Source organism: Octopus bimaculoides, chromosome 5 (genome assembly GCF_046866305.1).
Source record: "Octopus bimaculoides isolate indiv1 chromosome 5, ASM4686630v1, whole genome shotgun sequence".
In the NCBI taxonomy this organism is placed as follows: domain Eukaryota; kingdom Metazoa; phylum Mollusca; class Cephalopoda; order Octopoda; family Octopodidae; genus Octopus; species Octopus bimaculoides.
The window spans coordinates 100,389,523-100,414,755 of record NC_142932.1 but is presented as its reverse complement, the minus strand read 5'-3'; the positions used below and the strand labels follow the sequence as shown (position 1 = coordinate 100,414,755).

Genomic DNA, 25,233 nt, shown 5'->3' with positions numbered 1-25,233 from the left:
TGGGTTGCATCTTGGCGCGCAATAGAGCAAGAGACAAATTGCGCCAGTACCAACCAATCAGAGTGGTGGACACAATAAGGCACAAAAGGGCGGCCGAAGGCGAGCTGCTATCTACTACGTCCGTATTTATGTATATATAACAGAGAGAGAGAGAGAGAGGAATTTCCCTTCAAACGTACACTACATATCCTTTCAGGGTCCATAAATTGAGTACCAAATGTTATCGACTAGTCCCCTCCTCACAAATTTCAGGCCTTGTACTTATAGTAGAAAGGATTATTGCTTAAGCACCGTTGCTTTGAGATCGCAATGTTGAATGTGGTTGAAGACCATAGTCGTGGGGCCCAGCTGGTTGCGTGTATAATAAATGAAGCAACTCACGAACTTTTAACTTTTAACTTATTTATTGCTGGACATGATTTATTGCGTTGGCTATTTACAAAAGAAACATGCTGGTTTTATAACCGACGACTGAGAAGAGAGAACTGTGCTGTGTCTTGTAGAACGCTAGCTGTAATACGTCGCGTGTGAGTGTTCAAAATCGTTTCTTCCGGAGGTGACTCGCTCTTAGTGGTCAGCTTTCTATGAGTGCTCAAGGCCCGGCAGAGGTAAGTGCCAAATGGTTTTTATAGAGTGAGAAGGTGGTGAATTTTAGGTCATCCGAGGAACTATGTCACCCACAGCTCCACGCTGATTGTCGATTTCTGTGAAACTGTGGTAGCTTTGTCGTGATCTTCAACTGAATGTCTTGCGGTTGAAATTCGAATCCTAACAATCTCATTATACCTCCTTTTTCAACATACACAACCCACAGAAACTTACAACCCCCCCCCCCCAAAAAAAAACCCAGCCTAGATTAGTCAAGACAACGCCTGACAGCACGTCGCAAAAATGACATTGGCGAAAGTACAGGAGTTGGAGTTGGAGGCTCTCCATCATCCACCATACTAACCTGACTACCACTTCTTCCAGAATTTGGATAACTTTTTAAAAGGAAAAAAATTTTAATTCCGACGATGCTGTAAAACAGGCTTTCCAAGATTTTATTGACTCTAGATTGCCAGGCTTTTACAGTTCCGGGCTGGACAAGCTACCGCTGAAATGGCAAAAGTGCATTGACAACATGGGTGCATACTTTGATGAATAAAACTATTCCTTGTATTTATAAAACATTATTAGCATACTTAATTTCTTTTCTACAAATTTCATACTTGACGACCTAATAGCTATGAATAAAAGATGCGTAGATTATGAATTTTGATTGAGGGATGGGGTCTCGAAACAAAAAATCGCAGGTGTCCTCTAAAAGTCACGCAACGAAACTGATGCTAAGTATGAGAACTTTTGCTCGAAGTGTAAAATTTATGCGTGTATTAGTTACATGCATGCTGATATGCTAATCCTCACATTATGTGAGCACGAAACGGTCAATAAACTTTAATCTTTATTAACCATCTTATCAGCTTTTTATGCGGCCGGTTTGTACCTTATCTCAGATTTGAATAAAGTTAGGTGATCTAGAGTAACTGTTAGATCTATTTTCTTTGCTTCTTTCTCCTTCTTTATTAGTTCATACAAATAAAGTATTTTTCTCACAGTGATACAAAGCCAAATGAATCTCATTTGTTATGGTGAATTTTGAACTCACCGGAGTAAAAACAGCACCGGTTGATATTCCGTCGGTTACGACGACGAGGGTTCCAGTTGATCCGATCAACAGAACAGCCTGCTCGTGAAATTAACGTGCAAGTGGCTGAGCACTCCACAGACACGTATATCCCTAACGTAGTTCTCGGGGAGATTCAGTGTGACACAGAATGTGACATACAGGTACAACAGAAGCAGGAAGAAAGAGTGAGAGAAAGTCGTGGTGAAAGAGTACAGTAGGGTTCGTCACCATCCCCTGCCGGAACCTTGTGGAACTTTAGGTGTTTTCTCTCAATAAACACTCAACGCCTGGTCTGGGAATCGAAACCGCGAGTCCGCTGCCCTAAGCACTGGGCCATTACGCCTCCACAGTAAAAACAGCAAGCAGGTAGAATCGTTGGAGCATCGGAAAAATTTCATGTGGTATTTGATCCCGCTCTTTACGTTCTGATTTCGTATTCCGACGTGGTCATCTTTGTCTATCATTTCTCTGAGGTCGATGAAATAAAGTACCAGTCAAATATTCGGGTCGGTGGTATCGACTAAACACCTCCACTAAAAATTGCTGTGTAATGGTTCAAACCCTAACCGCCATATACTCGGTTAGGCAGTTTCATGTGACTGGTCTATAAATCGACCGATTAGCGTGAAGCTGTGTCGTAATATGACTTCATGGATGTTCTAGAATCTACCCTCTTTTCACTCAATAGAAATCTTATAGTACCTAATTCACTTGGCAGTCGACCTCCGGCTTTCGTACAGCTGGTTTTGGACTTTCGCGCAGACGGCTTCGGGTACTCTGAGAGATCGATTCTGAATCTGCACACAATGTCCCATAAATAGCTTCCTACGGATGCGGCACGGTTTTCTCAACTTTTGGTCTCAATTATATTATTAGCATCTTTGATTGTAAATAGCCAACACAAATATTTGGGTCGGTGGTATCGACTAAACACCTCCACTAAAAATTGCTGTGTAATGGTTCAAACCCTAACCGCCATATACTCGGTCAGGCAGTTTCACGTGACTGGTCTATAAATCGACCAATTAGCGTGAAGCTGTGTCGTAATATGACTTCATGGATGTTCTAGAATCTACCCTCTTTTCACTCAACAGGACCGCCACATTTAGTTGGCAAATACAGGCATACCTCACCCTACATCGTTAATTGGTTCCAGGAGACACGACTTAAGTCGAAAAACGACTGAAGCCGAATCAACTTGTCTCTAGGCAGGGCTAGGCCGAATTTACTTGTCTCAAGGCTAAACCGATAATAACCATTCCCAGTTATGTACTTAATTTATGAATGCATTTTCAATAATACATAGTTAACAAAAACCATGTGTGCTAAAATATTGTCCTTATCATGTACAATCGTTGATACAATTGTCCCACTCATCTCAAAAGATCGTGCAATTGCTACCGTTTTTTTCACCCTTTTCATGGCGTTTTATCATAGCCAGTTTATGTTTCAGCATTATAGCATGATGCTTAGCACTTTCACTATGGATTTTCTTAGGAGCCATGGGGTAAAAAATAAAGTCACAAACGAATGAGAATGAGAAAGTAGCCGATAAACAGACGTAAACAAATCTGAATTCAAAACAATCGCTGGTATCACGAGTGACAACGACGGCTAACGCTAGATGTTGGAACTAAAGTGCAATATGAACTCCGAAAGACAGATAAATAAGACAACACAGCTGATTTGATGATTTCGTTCACTAAGCTACATTAGTTTATGGTGTGCATCTTAACATTTACTATACGTATTTTAATATGATTTTATATGCTTTTATTCTTATTTATTTCACAGTAACATGATTTTATGTGCATTTAATGGTTTCCTAGTGATTTTACGATTCCAATATTTGTGGCGGACAGACGTAAAGTCGAATAAAATAATTTAACTTGATCTTTATTTTTCCATATATTATTTTTGAAAACCGACGTATAATCGAAACGACTTAAGCCGAGGTATGCCTGTATATTTTACGATTCCGTATTGTCATTGTTTATCTCTCGCTCGGAGATTTAATATAACTTATGTCTCTCTCTTTACGAGATCAGTAGCAGAGTGTCGCTAGAAAAAGGATATAGTATTTTGCGAGTGGAATGAGTTCTTCATCACTAGCCAGTGATTAACACACACTGAAGACGGGTAACCACTCAGAAACCCGGGTCTATGTGTATCATGTAAGTCTAGAGATGGGAACGATGACCTCCCTCACAATCAGACACAGACAGTGTGTCGTTGGCTAGCTGGAGGAGATGTCTTTCTGGGACTAAAACAACAGTAACACCATCCTCTACAAGACCGCCACATTTAGTTGGCAAATATATTTTACATTATAAATAATTATAGCAAAAAGAAAAAAAAAAGAAATTAATGACTAATGTTATTTTGATTCATTTCGACACACAAGAGAAATAACTATACACGTTTTAGTATTAATAGACCTCGTTAATAAAGCATAGACATCAATCAAACGCTATTCCATACTATTTACTGAAGTAGTAATGGGGTAATGATTAAGTAGACGTTCAATAACATAAATGAGAAAGCATAAACAATTACCAGAAGAAATAACTCAGAGACGCCGTCCAAATGAAATGTAATAGGTAAGTGTCAACATGTTTAAATACTAATGGACAACGATAGAATTATACTAAGCTGGTGTGTCGTTAAAAGTCAGGTTGTTCAGTCACTTGCTGGACAATAATAGTTCCGAGATCCACTTCTTTATATAAATACAAGGAAATAATTATCTTATCAAAATAAATTCTGTTTGTTACAATTTGCAATAATTCAGTGAAAAGGAATATATTTTACAAAAGAAAAACAAAAAATAAAAAGAAAGAAAAAAGAAAAAACATCAATACAACAAATGCCTCTATTGGTCGCACACCACAAGGGTCAACGGAACTTACTGAAACAAGCCAACCTGCTCGCAGCATTGCTATGGGCAATGGCGAGGCTAAGGCGTTGGAACAGTCAAGCACCTAACACCTTGGTAAGGCGAGTCACTAACGATGACAACAACTTCACCGTTTGCGGCCCAGTCCCTCCAAACGTCTCAAACGTCACAGACTGACAGGTCTCGATACTTCAAGATTTTGTTTCGTTCGGCTATGGAAGCAGTGACCCTCTCGTTTGCTGCAGCATCCAGGATGTAGGAGGGAACAGAGGTGCCACAGACTGTGGCATCCCAGATGAGTCACTTACCTCTTATCCAGGGACAGAGGGTAAGACCATCTGGTCTCCTCCCATCACTTCTGGATAATCCCATCGGCTCCAGAACTGAAAGGATATTAACTCCAGCCAGGGCCCGCTTAATGATTAAGTTTAGCTCAGTGTAACGAGCAAAACGATCAGCATTTAGGCGACAAGATAGACGTGACGACCTGTGAAGTCGAAGGATCTATTGTAGAAATGTCTCAGTCCCCCCAATGATGTGGATCTCACTCTGAGTGCAATGAAGATGTAGAACTCATCTAGACCGAGTAGACCGAGTAGACCTCGATTGTTGGCCACAGGCAGGGCATCAATCCTGTCCCCTGAGAATTTTGCACTAGCAGAAAGTAGGCGACATCATGAAAATTAACCAGATTGATCAAGGAGAGAGCTGAAAGTGGTACATGAACGCATAATGTCCCATACTCTCTGTTTCCGTCTATCCTCCACTGTAACCGGAACTGACAAACGCAGCTCTCTCCACTGTCATAGAGCTTCATCCATCTCCCTGTTGGAACTAGTCTATGTTGGAGAGGAGAGGATGTTGTCTACTAAAGAGGAGCAAGGATGGAGGAAAGAAAACAGGGAAGAGATAAAGACGAGCACTTGCGTAGACCTAGACCACCAAACCATTTGGGCAAAGCAGCCTGATTGCGGGACTCTGGAGAGAGTTTGACATGGACCAAGTATTCGAGTTTCCTGAAGATCAGGTCGTCAGTGTATTGAAGAGACGACGAGAATCTATAAGAGGGACTAATTCTGAGAAAATACAACTTAGGAATCAACAAGTAATTCCTAAGTATTAAAAAAAAAAAACCTTGGTGGGCTCAATTACCTCGAGATTTTCTAAAAGTTGCTCTTTGTAAATGCAGTGTAAGCCAGTCTAGATACGTTTATAGCTCCAGGAATTCCAGAGTTTCAAACAAACTGCAAAGAATTTAATAAGAACAATCTACCTATCTGTCTATTTGGTTCTCTATTTGTATCTATCTATGTCTGTCTATTAGCTTGTCTGTTTATTTGATTGTCTCTGTCTGTGTATTTATCTATGTATAGACACACACGCATATGCACATGATAATCTAGACTAGAGTCGCATTTTTAATACTGTGCATGCGCACACATGCTCATCCTTACTATTGTGTAACATTCTAAAGTCTAGCATTGTCATACATTGCAAGTGTGACTCCATTGTTCTATTTCAATGACTGAACAATAAAATCTGTTTAGTTTTATTTGCAGATTGCAACGCACTCACATACACTGCCAAGATCAGTACCTGCTTTGTGGAATAAGCCTTCCTTCGTTGTAGCTCGCTTTCATTCCAGTTATCGTTCTCTCTTGTTTTGCTCAGCTTTTGAAATTTTGGAATAAAGTGGAAATTTTTGCATTTGGTATACTGATGTAATTGTTCACGCTGAATTAAATTTTGGGATCCTGTCGGTTTGGCTGCCAGTGTCAGTTCTGTTTGAACTGATTTCGGCGGAGACGGACTATATGTAATCTGAACCTTTCTCCCCCTTATTTATTAATTTTTTTTTACGGAATCCCACATTTTAGGCTATGGAGATTCCGATTCTGAAAAAAAATTTATTTTGTTTTGTTTTCCCTGAATACATATAATAACATTTCGATAAAACTATAATATATATTTCGTTCCTGATACAAAGGGCCATTTTTGGTGTGGGTGAGATCAAAAAAGAGGCGATGCCCATAACCTCTGACATTGAGTTAGTGGGAGGAAGGTATCCTCAAACTAAAAACTGGCCTGAATGCTTCCAACACACATAATGAACTCCGTTAAAAATATTCCAGCTGGCAAGCGGTGGTGTTAAACCGGGTGGCAAGTTAAGTCTACCACCCAAAAACTCAAAACGCGAAAAGTCGGAACAAATACCGCAAGGCATCCGGTGCTATGTTCTTACAGTTCTGCTTTTGGATCGGTACTTATTTTGTCGATTCCGAAAAGATGAAACTACTTCCAGCGCCATTCATTCCCCACCGCTACCCCCTCCCCCTCTGAATTCTAATTCTAAAGCTGACCCCAATAATACTGCCAGTTCATCTCCAAGCTGTGTTCTCTGCACCCGTACAAGTCACTATTTGAAGACCATCAAATGCCACTTGTGTAGTCTAAGTTACCACAGGAGCTGTGTCGGCATTACTAAGGTTCAAGTCGGAAGTTTTTCTAAGTGGACATGCAACTGATGTCACTTCAGCTCTGACGTCCTTAGTAGGACAGAACCTTGCTCTGAATTCCAGATCCCTGTGTTTGTCCAAGCTAAGGCTTGTCAATCGGATCCCTAAGGGTGCTCGGACTTGTTTCGCCCTTGTTCTCTCAAAACTACTGAAGAACCTCTGCCTATCCAACAACACCTCGAATTGGCAGGAACTGTCTCTGTTCCCTTTGGTCTTCCTCCACGTGTCGAATGGGAATAGTAGATCCCTCACTTCTTCCCTGAAACAGCAGTTCGAGCTGTTTGAATCTACCCCAACCACTATATCTCGGGTCGGTCGTCATCTCTACTCCGAACAACGGTCGACCACCTAACTTAAAGAATGCTGTTAATGCCAAATTCAGCGAATTTGACATTAAAGGAGCTGTTCGTCTTCTTTCGTTTCTGTCCTCTTTCGTCCCGTGTACCACAGACTCCCTCTACCAACTGAAGAAGAAACATCCTCCGGCCCCACCAGATGATCACCTACACTGGTGCGACCCACCAAGTTTTCTACAACCCATCGTCACCCATGATAATGTCAGGAGAGTAATTGCATCTTTTCCAGCAGGTTCTGGCGCTGGGATCGATGGCTTACGACCTCAGAATCTCAAGGGCGGTATCTCCCTGTCAGCTAAGTGATGTTGAGCTCGAACTCTTGGAGAACCGAACACAGTTCATAAACTTGTTCTCGTCCGAGAGTATCGATGCCTACATTCATCTCCTGTTCTTTGAGGCCAGAGTATTTGGTCTCACCAAGCCCAACGATTACCTCCGCCCCATAGCAGTTGGTTGTACTCTGCAATGGCTCACAGCAAAAGTGTGCCGGTCCTCAGTTTCTAACTGCCTGACCGAGGAATTTTGCCCTACTCAGCTAGGAGTGGATACTAAGCTAGGTTGTGAGGCTGCTGCTCATACCACCGGGACTTTCGCCAACTTGTCCTCTGAGTCCCCAAAGGTCATCCTCAAACTTGACATTAAGAATGCTTTTACCTCCATCAGTCGAGACTTCATCCTCCGCACAGTAAGGGAGAATTCCCCACCACTTTATCACTTTGCTTGGTAAGCCTATCACCTCCTTTGGTGACCACCTCGTTCTATCTGCCACTGGAGTCCAACAGGGTGATCCACTTAGTCCTGCCCAATTTGCATTGGGTATTGAGGATGTCACCAAGATGAGAGCCGTCCTAGAGTTAAATGTCTGGTACCTCGATGACACTTGTTTAGGAGGTCCTCCTGACATGGTCCTTGCAACTGCGAGGACGATGATCGAGGAATATGGTCGTAGAAGTCTTAGCGTTAACAGCTCCAAATACGAGCTCTGGCTCCTCAACCACTCAGTTTCGCATGAGCAGACTACTAAATTATTTGTTCACTCTCTCCCCTCTATCATGATTCCTCCTTCATCAGCGTGGTGTTCCCTTGGATCCCCAATTACTGACCTAGCTTTCGAGTCCATCTTTTGATCCAAAATGGCTAACCTCGAACAACTTGAAGTATACTTAGGAATTACTTGTCAATTCCTAAGCTATTGTGTTTTTTTTAGAGCTAGTCCCTTTTGTAGATTCCTGTCATTCCCCAATACTTTGACGACCTAATTTTCAGGAAACTCGAATGCTTGGTCAATGTCAAACTCACCCCAGACTCCCGCGACCAAGCTCCTTTGCTCAAACGGTTTGGGGTCTAGGTCTGCGCAAGTGCTTGTAGTAACGCCTGCGCATGCGTAGTCTTACGCATGCGTAGAATTAAACAAGCAAGCGTTTCCCGCTCAATTCATTCTCTTTCTCGCTGGCCAGCGATTGAGCATGGACGTGTGTTTAAGCTGTCTCTACATCTTTCGGTCTTACGCTCGACAGCTAGTTATTCTCACCTCTAAAGATGTATAACTAAAGATATGTATGTTTACCACCTAAATAAATGTTGTTTAAGTTGTTTAGTCTGGAGTTCAGCGTTCCGTGTATTCCTTTAATTTTATAGTAGAAAGTCAGGTATACAATCTAAAGATGTATAACCCACTTTCTACTAAATGCTCATCTTTATCCCTTCTCTGTTTTCTTTCCTCCGTCTACGTTTGCTCATCTTTGGTAGGCAACATCCTCTCCTCTCCAACATGGTCTTATTCCAACAGGGAGATGGATGAAGCTCTATGACAGTGGAGAGAGCTGCGTTTGTCAGTTCCGGTTACAGTGGAGGATAGATGGAAACAGAGAGTACCACTTTCAGCTCTCTCCTTGATCAATCTGATCAATTTTCAATGTGTCGCCTACTCTCAGCTAGTGCAAAATTGTCAGCGAACTGGATTGATGCCTTGCCTGTGGCCAACATTCGAGATCTACTCAGTCTAGATGAACTCCGCATTTTCCTCGCACTCAGAGTGGGAGCTAACGTCTGTAGGGTACTGAGATGCCGCTGTGGTAGGCCACAGTTCACAGTGTGTCTTGCGCCTAAATGCTGGTCGTTTCGCTTGTCACACCGAGCTAAACTTAATCATTAAGCGGGCCCTGGCTGGAATTAATATCCCCTCTGTTCTGGAGCAGTCGGGGTTTTCCAGAAGTGATGAAAAAAGACCAGATGGTTTTTCCCTCTGCCCCGGGATTAGAGGTAGGTGCCTCATTTGGGACGCAACAGACTGCGACTCTTACTTTCTCACATATCCTGGATGCTGCAGTTAATGGGAGGGTCACTGCTTTCGTAGCCGAACGGAAGAAAACCCTGAAGTATCGCGACCTGACAGTGAACTACCTCTTCCAACCTGTGACGTTTGAGATGCTCGGAGGAACTGGGCCACTAACCTCGAAGTTCTTGTCAACATTGGCAGCTCGCTTCACCGAGGTGTCACGTGATGCCAGTCAGAACGCTTGGCTTTCCCAACGCCCTAGCCTCGCCATCGCCCGTGGTCATGCTGCTAGCGTGCTGGCTTGCTTCAGTTTGTTCCGTTAAACTTTGCGGTATGCAACCAGTTGCTATGATAAAAAATTAAAAAATTCCCCACAAATTGTTTCAATAGTTTTAACAGAAAGATTTGGAAGAATTAGATGAAAGTTCTCTGGTAATTTTCTTTCATGTAAATAAATGTTTGTTAATTCAAAAATTTGCCAGCAAAATCTTATAAAATGACAATGTTCTAAAAGAAGTACATGTTTATGTTATACATGAAATTGAAACGTTAAGTTGAATTTGAAAAGGTGTATTTTTTATATATTCAGTTTAAACGATAACAGTTAAGATATAGGGTTAAATAAATTGTTTCAAACATCATTTTCGTGTAATTAACGACAAATGAATTCCTACATGTGACTCGGTGCCTGGAATCGAACTCGGAATTAGTAGCCCGCGCTCTTAACCACTACGCCATATGGCCGTGGGCGTATGGCGTAGTGGTTTTAGAAGAGGGCTTTTACAACGTTCTCTCCAAGTGTTTTCTGCTAAAATCTATGCAAACAATACAATTCAGTTACGTCCCTTGGCATAATTAAAACCAGTGTTTTGAGTTCTTCTTCCTACATGGGTGCAGCCTTGTGCAAATGTTAGAAATGATTTTCTGATCATTTCTTTATGATCTCATTCGACATATATATACTACTCTGTTGTCTATAATAATTACCGAATCGGTTAATCTAACGGTAAGCACGGATCTTTGTCTGTATTATTGTATTTTATTTTAAAATCGGATCGAATGCACTTAACCATTTAAATTTTATCTCCTAAAATATTTTACCTATGCACTAAATTGATTGCTTCACAAGCGCAAAGTTTACAGATTTACCTCTGAAAAGCGAAATGAGAGAGAATGATAACGTTTAATTGCTCGTCTTTATCTCTTCCTTGTTTTCTTTCCTCCATCTACGCTTGTTCCCCTTCGGTAAGCAAAAGGCTTAGCGATATTTCATCTGTCTTTACGATCTGAGTTCAAATTCCGCCGAGGTCGACTTTGCCCTTCATCCTTTTGGAGTCGGTAAATTAAGTACCAGTAGGTCTGGCCCCCTCCCACAAAATTTCGGGCCTTGTGCTTAGAGTAGAAAAGAATATATTCTTGTTACAAGGTTTGCATCGGAAATTTTTATTTAAATATGAGCCTCTAATACGATTTTCGAGCAGGGTAGTTTTTCTATAATTAAAAGAGAGAGACATTGGGTTATATACTTTGGAAGATAAGATGAGTGTGGATGGAACGGCATAAGTATTCCCTATTAGGCTGATCAACAACAATTAAGTACTATATTGAAACAAGGGTACTAGTGTTGCTCAGTGGTATCGATCGAACCTGGAATAGGATAGTTAAGAAACAAACTTCTTTGTCAACTGTTTAAAAAACTTTTTTTAATTTTATTTATTTATTTATTTATTTTTAATCATGTGAATAGTTGAATAGCAAACACAACGTGACAATTAAGAAAAGAGCTTTTATGCCGTCGCACGATCTATTAGAAATAGCAGGTAGATCTCTCAAATCACAGTCCTTGATGCACCAAGTTTAGATAAAAGACTAGATTGCCATCAGCTGTAAGGCAGTAATAGCTGCATCCGTTATCTGTCAGTACTTTTTAGAAAAGTTCATATTTATATGCTCTGTAAAAATACTCGGTAAGTCGTATAACTCTGATCTATGATCGAAGACAATCTTCCTGTTTTCATTCAGACTTAGTGCATCAAGAACTGTGGTTTGAGAGAGATTTGGCTGACCAGAAGAGAAGGGCGCGCAGGCAGGGGACGATTGGGCCTTTTCGATCGGGGTAGCTGAGAGCGCTGGACGTGTGAGCGCTTCGACACGGTGAGGGACAGCAACTGCTATTTTTAGCGTTCGGGTCGGGTCACGTGGAAGGGTACGTTACCACCGGAGAGGTCTGCGTCGACGAAGAGATGGTAGGTGTCTTATTTCTAGCCTCCCGCATACACCACATCTATTATGATTATATTCGAATTTAATATGAAAAAAAATTGGTTATTGCCATACATCATAAAATGAAAATTGAAATATCGATAAAAATGTGTGATGTGTCTCTTAATGTACGTGTGAACGCCCACCATTTTTTTTTCTTTTCTTTTTGTCCTTTTTCGTCTTAAATTCCGATATAATCGTAATCTACATTATCTGAAAGTTATTTGTAGAACGTTTCATTTAAAAATACCCTATTTTCTGAAAGTTATGAGGAAACAAAACTGACTTTTGTGAATTTTCAGAAACTCCCCTTCCCACCATCAGCTGGTGGTGGAGGTGTTGGGAAGGTGGGTTGTAGGTGAGGTTTGACAGAGGAGAGACTGTGTGTTTGAGGGAGTTCATGGCAATAGAGGACCTGCTTGTATATGTGGATAGCCACACTTTTACTTACCTTGACATGACCTTTCATTTGACTGCTATGTCTTGCAGTTCAAGTGATCCTGCAAAGACCCCATCATAGGCTCAAGTTTAGGTCTGTCATGAGCCTACAAGCTTTTTACATCAGAGCTTATCTTGGTTTCTAGGGCTTATGGGCAACTCAAGAAGTCCCCCATGAACATGATGTCAGTCCATCACAGTTGCTGGTACTAATTTTCAGCTGAAAGGAGTGAAACAGTGTAAAATGAAGTGTTTTGTTCAAGAACACCAGCCAGTCTTGAAATTGAAACCACAACCATATAATCATGAATTCAACACCCCAACTAAGACCACATAGCTTCATATTGGCTTATCTTATTTGAATTAATATTGATGTATTTATTCTCACAAGTTGCAGAAAGATAATTATAAATAATAATCTACTGTTGAAAAGTCAACATTAATTCAATGGCAAGTGTTAGTTCAGTACATAAGGGAGAAAACTCCAAAAATATTTCAATCGGATTAGCTCTCTTCAGCAAAGAATGAACTCTGCCATACTTACCAAAGTAATGATGAAAAAAACACTTAGTGAAGAAGGGTAAATTCTTGCCTGAAACATTTATCCCTTTGACACTCTTGAATCAGTCTTTTAATAAATGTGTGTTGTTCCTTTTTGAATTTATTCTTCTGTTTGTTTTGAAGAACCAAATATGACTGAGAGTGAAAAGAAAGCTACCTCTGATGCAGAATTTAATGTAAATGATTACTGGATCAATCGGTGGAACACTGGAAAAATCCGTTTCCACAGGGAGGAAATGCACATGTAAGTTACTCAATTATCTTTTAACTAATTAACTTAATCAAGCACCACATCTGACTCAAGTTGTAACTGTCTAGTTTAGCCATGGTTGTGTTGCCATACTATTTATTTAGTTATTTTCATATGCCATGGAAACTGAAATAAACTTTGACCTAATGAGCCTTTAAACTTATTACAGACCTAAAGTCAGTCCCACTAGACCCAAGATATGATCCCAGGGGCTGTTTTTTTATTGTTTAAGAGCTACATTGCACAGGTGATCTACCCTTTATAAGATAGTGTTATTTGAGGGAAGCTTATCTGCTACTTCTAACACATAGGTGACTGCCTAGAGGCTCCCTTACATGTCTTGAATTGATAAGGATGCTGGGTGACCAGCTGAGGGATGACTATTTCCTGTCACATCACTGATATTGCATCATACCTATAGTCAACTTCTTTGTTACCATATTTCTGTTAAAATACACAGTTTTTATTTTAATTAATTCTGAAAATAATGAAGAATTTAATAATAAAATAACTTTGCAGTAATTAAAATGATGTTTGAAACATAAATCAACATGAAATTTTAAAAGAAACTTTTTATTTAGATCATTTTACCCTTTAGCGTTCAGATTATTCTGTCAGACGGAGTGGTTGGCATTTAGGAAGGGTATCCAGCTGTAGAAACCATGCTAAATCAGATTGGAACCTGGTGCAGCTTTCCAGTTTAGCAGTTTCAACCAAGCCATCTAACCCATGCTAGCATGGAAAGCATATGCCCTTCATCACCTTAAGCCTTACTTGTTTCCCTGAGTTAAGGATTTATCTTTTATTTCCTCTTGCATCTTCAGCAGTATGAAGCTGGGAGATGTTAACAAGCATCACATTTTCTCACCTCAATACTTTTCATGCAAAGCATCGATACAGGCATACAATCTGAAGCCTCTATTCATGCACATTTGTATGCTTGCACATGTACACACACGCATACTGCTACATTTGTAGTGCTGCAGAGATCCACAAAACCCCAGGCTGGATACCATTGAAGGGTTTAGCTGTTATTACCAGGGGTTTGTGTGATCTCAGAAAGGCTCCCTATCTTGTTCTTGATTTCTAATTCTGCCAGGATTTCTTTGCTACTTGTTCCTACATTACCGACAAAACAAGTACCAGTAACATATTGAGGTTCAATCTCTTGATTACACTTTTCCCTTTAAATAACTGGCATGGTACTCTGTCGAAAAAAAATTATTGTTGTTTTTATTGAATATTATTGAAATAATTTTTTTTTTTTTGCTGTTCTTTTCCTTTGTCTTTAAGATCACTTGAAAAACATTTGGACAAATTTATTGATGGAAGAAATGGAATAAAAATTTTCTTTCCCCTCTGTGGGAAATGTGTAGATATGAAAGGGTAAGTATTGTCTTTGAATAACAGTGACTCAGTAACATGATCTTGAATCCTCATCCTGTAATAAATACTGTTTCCAATCCTTTTCTCAACCTTACATCCTTCTGGAACTCCTTCCCTACTCTTGTTTTTCCCTCACCCACTAAATTTATGAGGATCCAACAGAACATTATCTCAAGTCATGTGTGTGTGCGTGCGTAAATATAGGCAGATGTTAAACGATGATGACAATGATGATGATGCATATATATATATAGGTGTAGTTTGTTTATTTTTCAGATTAGCAGATAAAGGGCATAATGTTGTTGGAGTTGACATTGCAGAACAAGCTTTCCAGGAATTCTTTACAGACCAGAATTTGGAATATACTGTTGAAGAATTAAAGGACAACACAGGAAAACTCTTTACAGTAAATATTCACTTTTACAGTAGAAGCTTTTATAAAAAGTTGAAATAATGGTGCAGGTGTAGCTGTGTGGTATAAAATTTGCTTTCCAACCACACAGTTTGAAGTTCAGTCCCAGAGTGTGGCACTGTAGCCTCATCTATATCTCCAGGTTGACCAAAGCCTTGTGAGTGGATTGGATTTAGTTGACAAAAACTGAAAGAAAAATCCTGTCATAGATTTATATATCATCATTAAACATCCATTGTTCACACTGCCATGGGTTAGACATCAGCATCGTTTAACGTCCGCTTTCCATGCTAGCATGGGTTGGACAATTTGACTGAGGACTGGTGAATCGGATGGCTGCACCAAGCTCCAATCTGATCTGGCAGAGTTTCTACAGCTGGATGCCCTTCCTAACGCCAACCACTCCGAGAGTGTAGTGGGTGCTTTTACATGCCACCAGCATGAGGACCAGTCACACGGTACTGGCAACGGCTACGCTCAAAATGGGGTTTTTTACATGCCACCTGCACAGGAGCCAGTCCAGTGCCACTGGCAAACGACCTCGCTTGAATGATTTTCTAATGTGCCAAGTGCCAGTATATATATATATATATATATATATATATATATATATATATATATATATATATATACATATACATATATATATATATATATATATATATATATATACACATACATACATACATACACACATACTTATGTAACCACATGTGTGCTATTGGTGATTGTTTTCCTTTGTCTTCCTCTTCTCTTGGACTTTCCTCTGTCTCCTGTTTTTGAAGAAGAGCTTTGCTCGAAACATAAAACACCCTTTTTTTTCCTTCTCCGAGCGTCTTATTAATAAGTTGTATGTACCACGTCCTCGTGTTGTTATTTTTTTTTTTGTCCTTTTTATTCAGCAGCAGTAGTGTATTGATGGTACAGTGGGTAGTTGCATTGACATTCTATTTGAAATATAATTTTGTGAGTTCATTCTGACCTTGAGTGCATTTACACATACATGATGCTTAGTTGTTTTGCATTTAAACCGGTCAGATCTGGCTGAAATATTCTATGTGTTTTATGTTCAGACTGGTCAGATCCAGCCTCTATCACCTTCCCTACAATGTCATTCTAAAAAGAGACAATCACAGCACTGGAATCTCGAAGCTATGAGACAATGCATGAGTAATACAGAATGATGAGAATAAAATAAGCAATCATATTTGACAGAGTGATCTGAATACTAATGAGTTAATAATAAATGGCAACTTAAGAACTGAAATTATAATATTATAGTAAAGAAATCCAGAAAAATTAAGTTAGCTGTTCAAAAATTGTTTCAATAAGTATTTCATTTGAATTTTATCTTTCATCTAGAGCAAAGATGGGAAAATCAAACTATATTGCATGGATATTTTTAAATTTTCAAAGTAAGTATTGCATTTTTTAAAACTCTACTAAATTTTCAATATTTGAACATGGACATAGAGGAATGACTGAGTAGCTAGCTTTGCAACCACATGGTTCCAGGTTCAGTCCCTCAGTGTGCACCTTGGGCAAGTGTCTCCTACTATAGCCTGGAGCTTAAAAAAAGCCAGTTGTGTGTGTTTGTGTCTCCCTGACCTGACATCATGTTGTAGTTGTACATGAGTGTCACTGTCAAAAAGACTATGTAATTCATTTCTAATATTAAGTGGAAATATATCTGGATATCAGCCTACTTGCTTAGCCAATGGTGTGGCATCATTTGAAAGCTAAAATGATGAGGAGCACATTGTAACCAGTGATGTATATTACATGGTCACATGATGTCTGGATATGGGGAAATATTAACTTGTTTGGAAACAGATGAGAGTTGGCAACAGGAAGGGCAGTATTGGTGGTGATGTAGTAGTGGCTGTGGTAGTTGTTTCTCATGTCCAAGAATTTCAATTTCCTCCTGTTGTAGAAAAAAATCTTCAGGGAGAAATGCCAATGGTGTTGATTTGGGACAGATGCGAGAAAGGAATTGCTCTAAATTGATAAACTGAATAAAAGTGCTTTGTAGCATTTATTCCATGCCAGCTACATATCTTTATTCTATATCAGCTACATGTATTAATTAGCCATTTGATAATTAGAGATCCTCATTTGCATCATCATCATCATTCAGCTTCTATTTTTCTTTGCTTGCATGAAATCAGATGGATTTTATCGAGGCAGATTTTCTACAGGTTGCTGACCTTTCCAGTGTCCAAGCAGAGAAAAATGGACAATGACGACAGTTATTATTAATTTATCTTTTAAATTTTGATAAAATATAATCAAATGTTATTTTTTTAATGAATGTGACTGTTTTCCTTATTTTTTCAATTTACAATGATTGTTAATTATTATTAATAGTCATGTTGTAGAAGACTGTCTTTAGGTCTGTGTGTTAGTTTGAAGAAAACCTCCAAGTAGGTAAGAAGATAACTATGGCAATTGAAATTATCTCAAAGTGGTGGTGGTTGACAAGGAACTGCAGATGGAATCCTTTTTCAGACAAAAGCTACTTCAGTCCTCACTGCCCCATTCATGTGATGTGTACAGGAAGTAGCTCCTAGTTTCTGCATGGGGCAAAGCATCTCTGACATTTATTTCACTTGCAGTAATTCCTTCTAGGTTTTCCTTTAACTGAACTAAAATAAAGGAAGTAAAAATAGGTTATATCTTTTCTTCCAGAATATAATTAGAAGTGCTTTACATTTCAACCAATTGTAATAAATCTTTTTCTTTTCTGCCAAATCACAGGGATTTTGAAGGACAGTTTAATGCTATTTGGGATCGAGGAGCTTTTGCTGCTATCATCCCCAAAACCAGAGAAAGGTTGGTAATAATTGCTTAATGACAATAACATAATTACATAGTCATAATGATATAATATATAAAAATAAATGCACCCTTTTAAAGCCTAGCCAGGCTCATGGTCCGGGTTTCAATGGCGTATGTGTTCCCCAACTGGACGGGACGCCAGTCCATCGCAGCGTTACTCATTTTTGCCAGCTGAGTGGAGTGGAGCAACGTGAAATGAAGTGTTTTGCTCAAGAACACAACGCGTCGCCCGGTCCAGGAATTGAAACCACAATCTTACGATCATGATGCTGACACCCTAACCACTAAGCCATGCGTCTCCACGATATAATATGTTAGTTGCATAATATTACTAATGATAGTAAAATATACTAATTAATTGTAAGAAAACCAGAGCACTAATTACATCAACCCCAGTGTTTCACTGGTACTTAATTTATCAACCCCAAAAGTAGGTAATGCAAAGTTGGCCATGGTAGAATTTGAACTCAGAATGTAAGGATGGATGAAATGTTGGTGAGCATTTCGCCGGGCATGCTAATGATTCTGTTAACTCGCTACCTTAATAATAATAATAATAATAATAGTAATAATAATATTAATAATAATAATAATAATGGTGATGATAATAATAATAATAATATTTTGTCTTCGTATAAAAGATGGGCTACAGCAAATATTCTGGGCTTCATATATTTTACCCCAGTCTCACTATGATGGCATGCACTGCTCTCACTCAATAATAATTATAATAAATGCCCTGATGCAATACCAGGCATTGGCTCTCATGGCTTCTGATCTTAACTGATTGTACATTGTTTTGTCTTGGTATAAAAGATGGGCTACAGCAAATATTCTGCTCAATACCACAGATTTGCTTGTCAGTTGCTTGATCTTAACCAGTTGAGCATGTCCTTTAATGGATGATGTTATGTGCATCTCTGATCACGAGCAGAAGTAGTGGGGGAGCATCATAGCCATGTGTTGAGAGGAACTCTTTGGGGTTTGAATAATTCACCACTAGAAACATGGGTGTTTTGTGCCAAAATTTGATTCCAATATTAGAAGTATTTAAAAAATGCAATTGAATTAATTTTTTTTGTTTATTTTCTTTTATTTAAAAATATAATTGTTGCTGTTGTTGTTGTTGCATTTAGGTATGCCCAGGTGATAAAAGGGTTACTTTCCCCTGACTGTCACTATATGATTGCCACAATGCAGTATGACCCTTCCTTATTTCCAGGTAAATCAAGAATGGTAGAGCAAGATACACTATAACCACTTGAATATATGGAGAGATTTTCCTTTCTTTGAAAATCATCCCTCACAAGAATATGAACCACTTATATTGAAGTTCATATAAATTTCTAAGTAAACATGAAACACTTTCCAAAAAGACTTAAAAATAAGGACCTTTCATTTTTGAGGGACACTGTAAAAGAAAGAAAATCCATTTTATATTTGAGTATATTTATATAGTGTTTACTTGCCTTCTTTTTACAGTTATTTGTATTTCTTAATTACTTTTTTATTAGTTTTAGTCTTGAACATTTCACATCAGCATTGATATATTAGATAGAACCTGGAATCTAAAGAAGTTGGTGGTCTCCATTGACAAACGTTATTTCATAAAAGTTCATGGACAAAAAGTATATCAAATTACAATGAGTTGATTTACTATGAGGAGTGAAAAACCCAATGTTTCAGACAGTTGCCCTTCTTTGAGGATACAGAATAGAGAGGCTGATAGCACAGTGTCAGAAAAATAAATGGAAAAGAAGGGACAGAGCAGTGTAGGGTGTTTGTATGGTGGGAGGAGAGGAAAAGGACAGTGTGAGTATTATGGAAATAGAGTAATGTGTGAAGAAGTAAAATGAGGGTGAGGAGCAGTGAAAAGTATTAGCAAGAGCCAGGTCAGTTGAAATGGAAGGGAAGTGGTGAGAGATGATTACGTATGGACTGTAGAAAAAGGGACACATTAGAGAATGAAATAAATACACACAACGTTGGATTTGGAGAAGAAATAGTGTGAGGGAAGTAGGTGGGGAGCTTTAATGGAATGGTTAAAATTGTTTGAAAGAAAATTGGCAAAGACTGAGAAAGATTTCATGCATTGGTCTATGATTAGAGATAGGAAGATGGAGGAGAAATGAGTTGAAATAATGGAAATATAAGAGTGAACAATGTGTCCTAAGTGAAAGAAATGATAAGTAGAAGCATGGTATGTATAGTATATACGCACAGTCAATATGTGCAGTGAATGTGCAAAATATACACTGCAGTTAAAAGCGGAACAGTATGCTTAAATACATGGACCAATGAGGGAGGTTTTATGTGGTCATTTAATCTGCTAGAAATAGCAACCAAATCCACCTCAAATCATACCCCATTATCATTATCACTATTGGACTTGCTTTTTCCATGCTTGCATGGGTGGGATGAGACATTTTCCTGGTGTCAGCTCTTATTTCCAAGTAAGGAATTTATTCTATGTCTTCACACATTGAATCACCAAGTCGCTTGACTTTGTTTAATGTAGTATATAAGCAATGTTACCATTACCCTAATGGTATCAATATGAAGATATGCAGAGCACCTCCCCCCCCCACATACACACAAACACACTTATGACAAAATGGTTAAAAAGTGAAATAGGATAGACAAAGACTGCATAGAAGGGTTTCAATATTAGATGGATTGTATCCATGATGCAAAAGCAGCGATGGTGTTGGAGGTGGTGGTGGGTGACTTGCTTCTGTATAATTTCTATTTACCAAATTTCACTTGAAAAGCATTGGTAAATGTGTGACTATGATTGTAGACACTTCCTCAAGATGTCACACTTCCTAAATAGCAAAACTACGGCAGTAAAGTACCCTGCAAGAGCTGCATGTATGCCACACAGAGTGTGTTCAGTATTACATACGTCGGCAACCAGAGGAAAATTTCCTCTTCATCTACTCCTCATGAGACTAGAGCTGAACAACCAGGGCTTAAATCTCTTCACAGCTAAGCAGACGTAGACTCCTTTTCCTTTGACTCCTTTGCTGGTTTCTGTCATTGGACTGCAACTGTTTTGGGGCACCATCTTGAAGGATTTAGCAAATGAAATTGACCCAGTAATTATTTTTCAGTTTAGTGTATTTAGTGTACCATTCTCTTGCTGAACTGCTAAGTTACAGAGACATGAACAAGCCAACAGCAATTGTCGAACAGAGAGACTCAAATACACACCACACAACCTATGCAAGCATGGAAAATGGACATGAAGTGATAATGGTAATGATTATGATATGTATATGGCATACTTCTGCATTGTTACTGTCTACCAAATTCGCTCCTATTTATGCAGAATTTCCTAAAACATACCATTAATGCTGATATAAAAAGCTACATGTAAATCTATATAGAGAATAAGGAGACAAAATTCACAAGTTCATGAAAGGAATTTAGCATATCATATTCAATAATAATTTATATCTTCATGTTTCTTTAGGTCCACCCTACAATGCTACTGAAGAGGATGTCCAAAATTTATTTGGTAAGTCTATAAAAGTTACTCTTCAAAATAAAGATTCTCCCCAAGGCATAAAAATTGAATTCATTGAAAAATTTTTACAAACTTTACAGTGAACCTCACTATCTACCTAAATAATTCAGTTTTTATCAACACAATTTATATATTAAAGATGACCCAAATTCTTATAATGATTGAAAAAGACTGATTTTCAACTATTCTAAACATGGGCAAGCTTATTTGGAAGTGGGCCACATGAGGTGAGCCACTCAACTAAAAATATTCATCGTAATCTTTTGTTAGGCATGCCATTCAGAAAGTCCCGTGGGTCACAGTTCGCCCACAACTGAACTATACCAATACAATAATCATTTTCACAAAGTTTTTACTAAATTTCCTGCTCAGATTCAAGTCAGAGTACATTTTACTCTATTATCATTATTCTGTCTTCTCTGATTTTTACTAAACACTCTCTCTAAGGTCATCAGGATAATCAACTATTTAGTTTTGAATATCTAAATACTTTAATAGTGTTCGCATTAAAGCTAAGCAAGGAACATTCTAGAATTTGATTGTAATGGTTATTAACCCAACAAATAATTAAAAAAAAAACAATTTCCATATTGTTCCTCATTGGACCAACTAATGTGTCAGGATGGTGTGATTTTGAACTTTTAAGTTGTAGGTGAACTATGCAATATTCTTAATTATCAACAAGTATTATGCAGCAAGTACAATTGTACAGCTATTTTGAATAGCCAAAATTACTTCATCAAACTACAACATTATGTATTTCAAAACTTTGTTTCACTTTGAAATGCTTTACCAAGCAAATACAATGTATCAGCTGTCATATATTAATTATTATGTACTTGATATATATTTCTATTTGAAAGGTGATATATGCAGTGTTGAAGAAATTGATGAAAATGACTACAGTCCACGGTTCAAAGATTTGGGATTGGATGTGATTTTTGAACGGGTCTACTTTTTGAAAATTAAATGAAGGAAAGCTGATTTTTTTTTAAAAGTTTGTACTTCTATTTTCTCCAATTTTCTATAAATCTGGCTTCAGAAAGGCTTCTATATCCATTTCATCATATAATAGATGTTACACTGGAAGGATTTTCCCTTGTGTTATAGTATCTGTCTCACTATAACCTTTTCATCATCACCTCCTCCAATGCCTTCTCCCCTCTTAAAAGTTTTTGCCTTGAAAGTACTTGGTGACGCTGCCAGTGCAGGTGCCTCTTAATAGCACCCAGTCCACACTGTAAAGTGATTGATGTTCGGAATGGCATCCAGCTGTAAAAACCTTGCCAAAACTGACCTCACCTATAAAAAAACACTTCTCACCTCACCTGTGCTTGCGTCACATAAAAAGCATTAATTCCACTCTGCTGAGTGGTTGGTGTTAGGAAGGGCATCCTATGTAAAAAAAGTCCTGCCAAAACAGTCACAGAAGTCTGGTGCAGGCTTTGGCCTGGCCGGCTGTTGTGGTATTGTCCCACCCTTGCTAGCATGGAACACAGACGTTAAATGAAGATGATGATGATGATGATGATCTCTTCAACCATAGGTGTGAACTTAGCTCTAGTTGTGTAAAATATTTGAGTCAGATATGTTTGGTTTAAATGCTAAAGGGTATGGTATATTGGATGTACTATGTCAATTTAGAGAAGGATGAAGGGCATGTAAATGACAAAAAAAAATGCATATTGATGAATGCATACAGATGCTTATGGACGTTTATTGTTAATAGATACCTCAAACTTATTTTTATATCATTATTATTATTGGTTATATATACATATTTGCTCTTAATTTACTATTAAATTCTGCTTAAGCACTAACTTGTTTATTTTAAGCACATGAATGACACAACTAACCAATATATATTATGTATAATTACTTATAAAAGCTTAAAATTTTTATCCATTTACATGGTAGATTGGATTATAATAAAGAGTGAGCCTAAATTCTTTACCATATTTACAAACACTTCAAGAGAGGATTGAATTTGTTGTGAGCAAGGAGAAAAGACATTTCTTCTTCATAACAAACCAATTAATTCCAGTTTTAAACTTTTCTTCTTTGATGCCTATCAGCATTAGTTTTCTTGGGTCTTTCTCTGATGGATTTAATCATGTCATTTTATATTCTGATTTCAGATCCCTCCAACACTGATATGGTCTTTTACCCTTTTATATATTCACATTGACTCAATCAGATACACTTTTCCTTCTCTCGAACTGGATTTGTACCAAGGAAAAAAATCTATACCATTTTATTTTCCCTTCACTGAGGTTAAACATGTTTCTCTCTCCCTCTCTCTCTCTCTCTCACACACACACTCCTACACACACATTAGGCAGCCTTTCTATCTTCTTTTCTCATTTGGCAAGGGGACTTTTAACTCTTGCAAGCTACAAGACAATCTTGCTAATGCTGCTGGTGTTGAACAGGCACCCAGTACACTCTGTAATATAGATGATACTAGAAAGGTATCCAGCCATAGAAACCATACCAAAATTGAGGTACTGGAAGAAAATGTGGTCCTCTGGTCCATTCAATCATATCTAACCGATTCCAGTATAAAAAATAAATGTTAAAATTATGGGGACAGTGTTGATAGCAGTGATAACAACAATTATGACAACATGAAATTTTTTCTTTATTTAAAAGTATGAATAACACTTAAAAACCATGTATTTTCTAATTGCCTATTAATCATAATACTGCGAAATAGTACTAATGTACAAAATATGCAGAATGAATTGCAATTATATGATCTATTTTTTTAATCCTAATTTTGTATAAATAAAGGAAAAACAAAATGTTTAAATAAAAAGAAAAACTTTACATAATTCAAGAATTGTATACAAATAAATCATTTAAAATTATTTATTCTTGTGTTTTGGTGACTTTATTTTCACTATGAGGACAAGAGACAAGAGGTTGCTGCTGTCATTAATCAATGTTCTGTGTCTCTGATTAGTACTGTAGTGGCAGCACTGTGTAACTGACTGATGTTTGGTTATTCTACATATAACTGTAACTAAACTGCAAATGACTGAAACAAGTAAAAGTGTATATATATATATATATATATATGGTGCCGTGCAAAAGTACCAGTGCTAGTACCAGATAAAAAGCACCCGGTGCACCTGTAAAGTGGTTGGCATTAGGAAGAGAATTAGCTATAGAAACCATACTAGAACAGACAATGAAGCCTGGTGCAGCCCCAGGCATTACCAGATCCTTTCAAACTGTCCAACTTATGCCAGCATCTTTCTCTTTCCATCTAACAAATCCACTTGGTCAGCCCAAGGCTAAAGAAATGTTAAGTCTGGCCTCCTTGGTGGAGAGGACTGACTTGCAAGAGTCCTGTCTTAGTGCCACATAAAAAGTACTTGTGGTGCTATGTAATAGTGCCTGTGCGGTATCATGTAAAAGCATGCATGCAGTAACATGTAAATGCACTTGTGCAGTGCCACATAAAAGCACCTACGTTGTACCATGTAAAGGTGCCTGTGCAGTACCATATAAAAGCATCCAACATCCAACAAGTTGTTGGTGTTAGGAAGGGCATCCAGCTGCAGAAACCATGACAAATCAACTGGACCCTAGTGCAGCACTCTGGTTTACCAGCTCTGGTAAACTGCCCAACCCATACTAGCATGGACAATGGATGATAATGTTAATGTCTTCAAGGTCATCAGATTCAGAGGCCCTATACAGGCAAGAATATTGTCCTTTCCCCTAGAAGCATCATCATATTTACATCAACTTTCATGCTTACATGGGTAAGAGAGAATTTGTTGAGGCAGCTTTTCCAAAGACCAAATGCCCTCCCTGTTGTCAACCTTTTCTTA

The 25,233-nt window shown here is 38.3% G+C and overlaps 1 protein-coding gene across 4 annotated transcripts; it reads left to right on the top strand.

Annotated features, from left to right (window-relative positions):
• The first annotated feature begins 479 nt into the window (after positions 1-479).
• On the top strand, positions 480-24,265 carry LOC106874827 (putative thiopurine S-methyltransferase). 4 transcript variants are annotated; one of them, XM_089352766.1, is made up of 11 exons: positions 10,567-10,721; positions 11,738-11,961; positions 13,100-13,220; positions 14,520-14,612; positions 14,889-15,018; positions 16,387-16,439; positions 17,782-17,856; positions 18,999-19,084; positions 21,338-21,382; positions 22,255-22,388; positions 23,530-24,265. In XM_089352766.1, exons 3-10 carry the CDS (start codon positions 13,108-13,110, stop codon positions 22,362-22,364), a joined length of 705 nt encoding a protein of 234 aa, XP_089208892.1. In that variant the 5' UTR covers positions 10,567-10,721; positions 11,738-11,961; positions 13,100-13,107; the 3' UTR covers positions 22,365-22,388; positions 23,530-24,265. The 4 variants fall into 4 exon arrangements, with proteins under 4 accessions (XP_089208893.1, XP_089208889.1, XP_089208892.1 ...); XM_089352767.1 differs by lacking the exons at positions 10,567-10,721; positions 11,738-11,961 and adding an exon at positions 480-608; XM_089352763.1 differs by lacking the exon at positions 11,738-11,961 and having other exon boundaries at positions 10,462-10,721.
• The last annotated feature ends 968 nt before the right edge of the window (positions 24,266-25,233 follow it).

What these genes read in the sequence shown, in the direction of transcription:
- LOC106874827 (XM_089352767.1), top strand. Translation starts at nt 13,108, where the DNA reads ATGACTGAGAGTGAAAAGAAAGCTACCTCTGATGCAGAATTTAATGTA. An exon ending in ACACAGGAAAACTCTTTACA is followed by an intron (nt 15,019 to 16,386) that starts GTAAATATTCAC and finishes TCTTTCATCTAG; the next exon opens with AGCAAAGATGGGAAAATCAA. An exon ending in GGATGTCCAAAATTTATTTG is followed by an intron (nt 21,383 to 22,254) that starts GTAAGTCTATAA and finishes TCTATTTGAAAG; the next exon opens with GTGATATATGCAGTGTTGAA.